We start from the raw sequence: 1,384 nt of genomic DNA on the forward strand, positions 1-1,384 counted from the left end.
TGCGTAAAACTATTTTTGAAACGCAACGCTATGCATCGAATGCAATTTGTTGTAATTATAATAACGACAACACGTAATGAATTGAAAAAAACAAATATCAACAACAACAAAAAATATGCAAATGCAATTTCGAATATGGAATACACAACTACACACCCAAACACAACTATACAACTGGGACACGCCACGCCCCACCGGCACCATCTTCATGTAAATCGTCATTTGGCACCCCACACCCGACATCCGACACTCGACTCCATCAAACGGCGCACACTCGGGTAACCGTATGTAGACCATCCCATACATCCGCCAACTGACACGTCCGACCCATGGGACTTGGAGTTTCCACCTGATAACGAATATGCTATCAAAAGTATTAATGGTGTCTTCCACGTCTACAAGGATAAGGTAAGTGCGCCATATTGGTAAACTATGTATACTAATTTGTTGTTTTAATTGTTTTGCTTTTCTGATTAACCCCTACTTTAACAGGAATGCACGCAAGTAGTTAAGTGTGAATATCCAAATCTCAAAGAATTTGTGAACGATATGCAAGTTATGTGCAACATGATCGTCGATGGACCCCTGTATGTTGGCTAAACCAACTGTTATGGCTTTGCTATTATTTTATCCTTTCTTTCTTTTTTTTTACATAGGAAATCATTTTGTTATCGCCGTCTTTGCTATCTCTCATCGAAATTCCAATTACACGTTCTCTTGAATGAGCTGCGTGAGTTAGCCTCACAGAAAGCGGTGCCACATCGCGATTTCTACAACATCAGGTAAGTAAGATTTTTTTTAAAAACGCTGTCCACACGCTGTCTAGCCTCCATTGAGTTTAGTGTCGCCAACTATGTTTCTTTCAACACCTGATTTGGTTATAGTAGTATATCCCAATACCAATATTCATTCAAAGTCCAGTTTCGTTCGAAAGTTAGTCGATTGCTCACTAAATACCTCTCAGAATCAAAAACTTGGTACTAAAATATTAAATTAGTTAGAATCTTCAATAAACCACAACATTTAAAAGAGATTCGCAATTAAAAAACTACAATTTCTATAAATTTTTTAATCACCATTTAAAGAAATTAAAATGTTAGGTTTACGATATGTATATATGTATGCAGTTTAGCTTATTACATATCTCAGATAGATTCAGTGTCCCAGCAATCAACGTACTACACATCAACGATTCGTGTTAGTAAGGTAGACGATGCCCATCAGATAACTTCAGGAGCTAAAAGCCCTGCAAATAGGTCTTGCTGAGAATTTAGAGGACTCCCATTCTGCATTTCTTTCTATTTTTTTTGGATGAAGAGGCACAAATTGAAGGGAAGTCTGCTTTCGCTAATCATAGAAGGGCTTCCAGAAGGGACATACATAT

At 37.5% G+C, this 1,384-nt stretch overlaps 1 protein-coding gene across 1 annotated transcript in view; it reads left to right on the forward strand.

The window, feature by feature from the left end:
- LOC108380407 (AMP deaminase 2-like) overlaps positions 1 to 804 on the forward strand; it is a 5,545-nt gene extending 4,741 nt beyond the window's left edge. Inside the window, exons 2-4 of the mRNA XM_017636778.1 lie at positions 293 to 408; positions 493 to 587; positions 657 to 804. Coding sequence (XP_017492267.1) covers positions 293 to 408; positions 493 to 587; positions 657 to 786 — 341 coding nt within the window. The 3' untranslated portion in view covers positions 787 to 804. The remainder of the gene's footprint in view (positions 1 to 292; positions 409 to 492; positions 588 to 656) is intronic.
- Positions 805 to 1,384: the final 580 nt, after the last annotated feature.

Source organism: Rhagoletis zephyria, unplaced genomic scaffold (genome assembly GCF_001687245.7).
Source record: "Rhagoletis zephyria isolate East Lansing unplaced genomic scaffold, Rhagoletis_zephyria_1.1 Rzeph_scaffold_19161, whole genome shotgun sequence".
Taxonomy (NCBI): Eukaryota; Metazoa; Arthropoda; class Insecta; order Diptera; family Tephritidae; genus Rhagoletis; species Rhagoletis zephyria.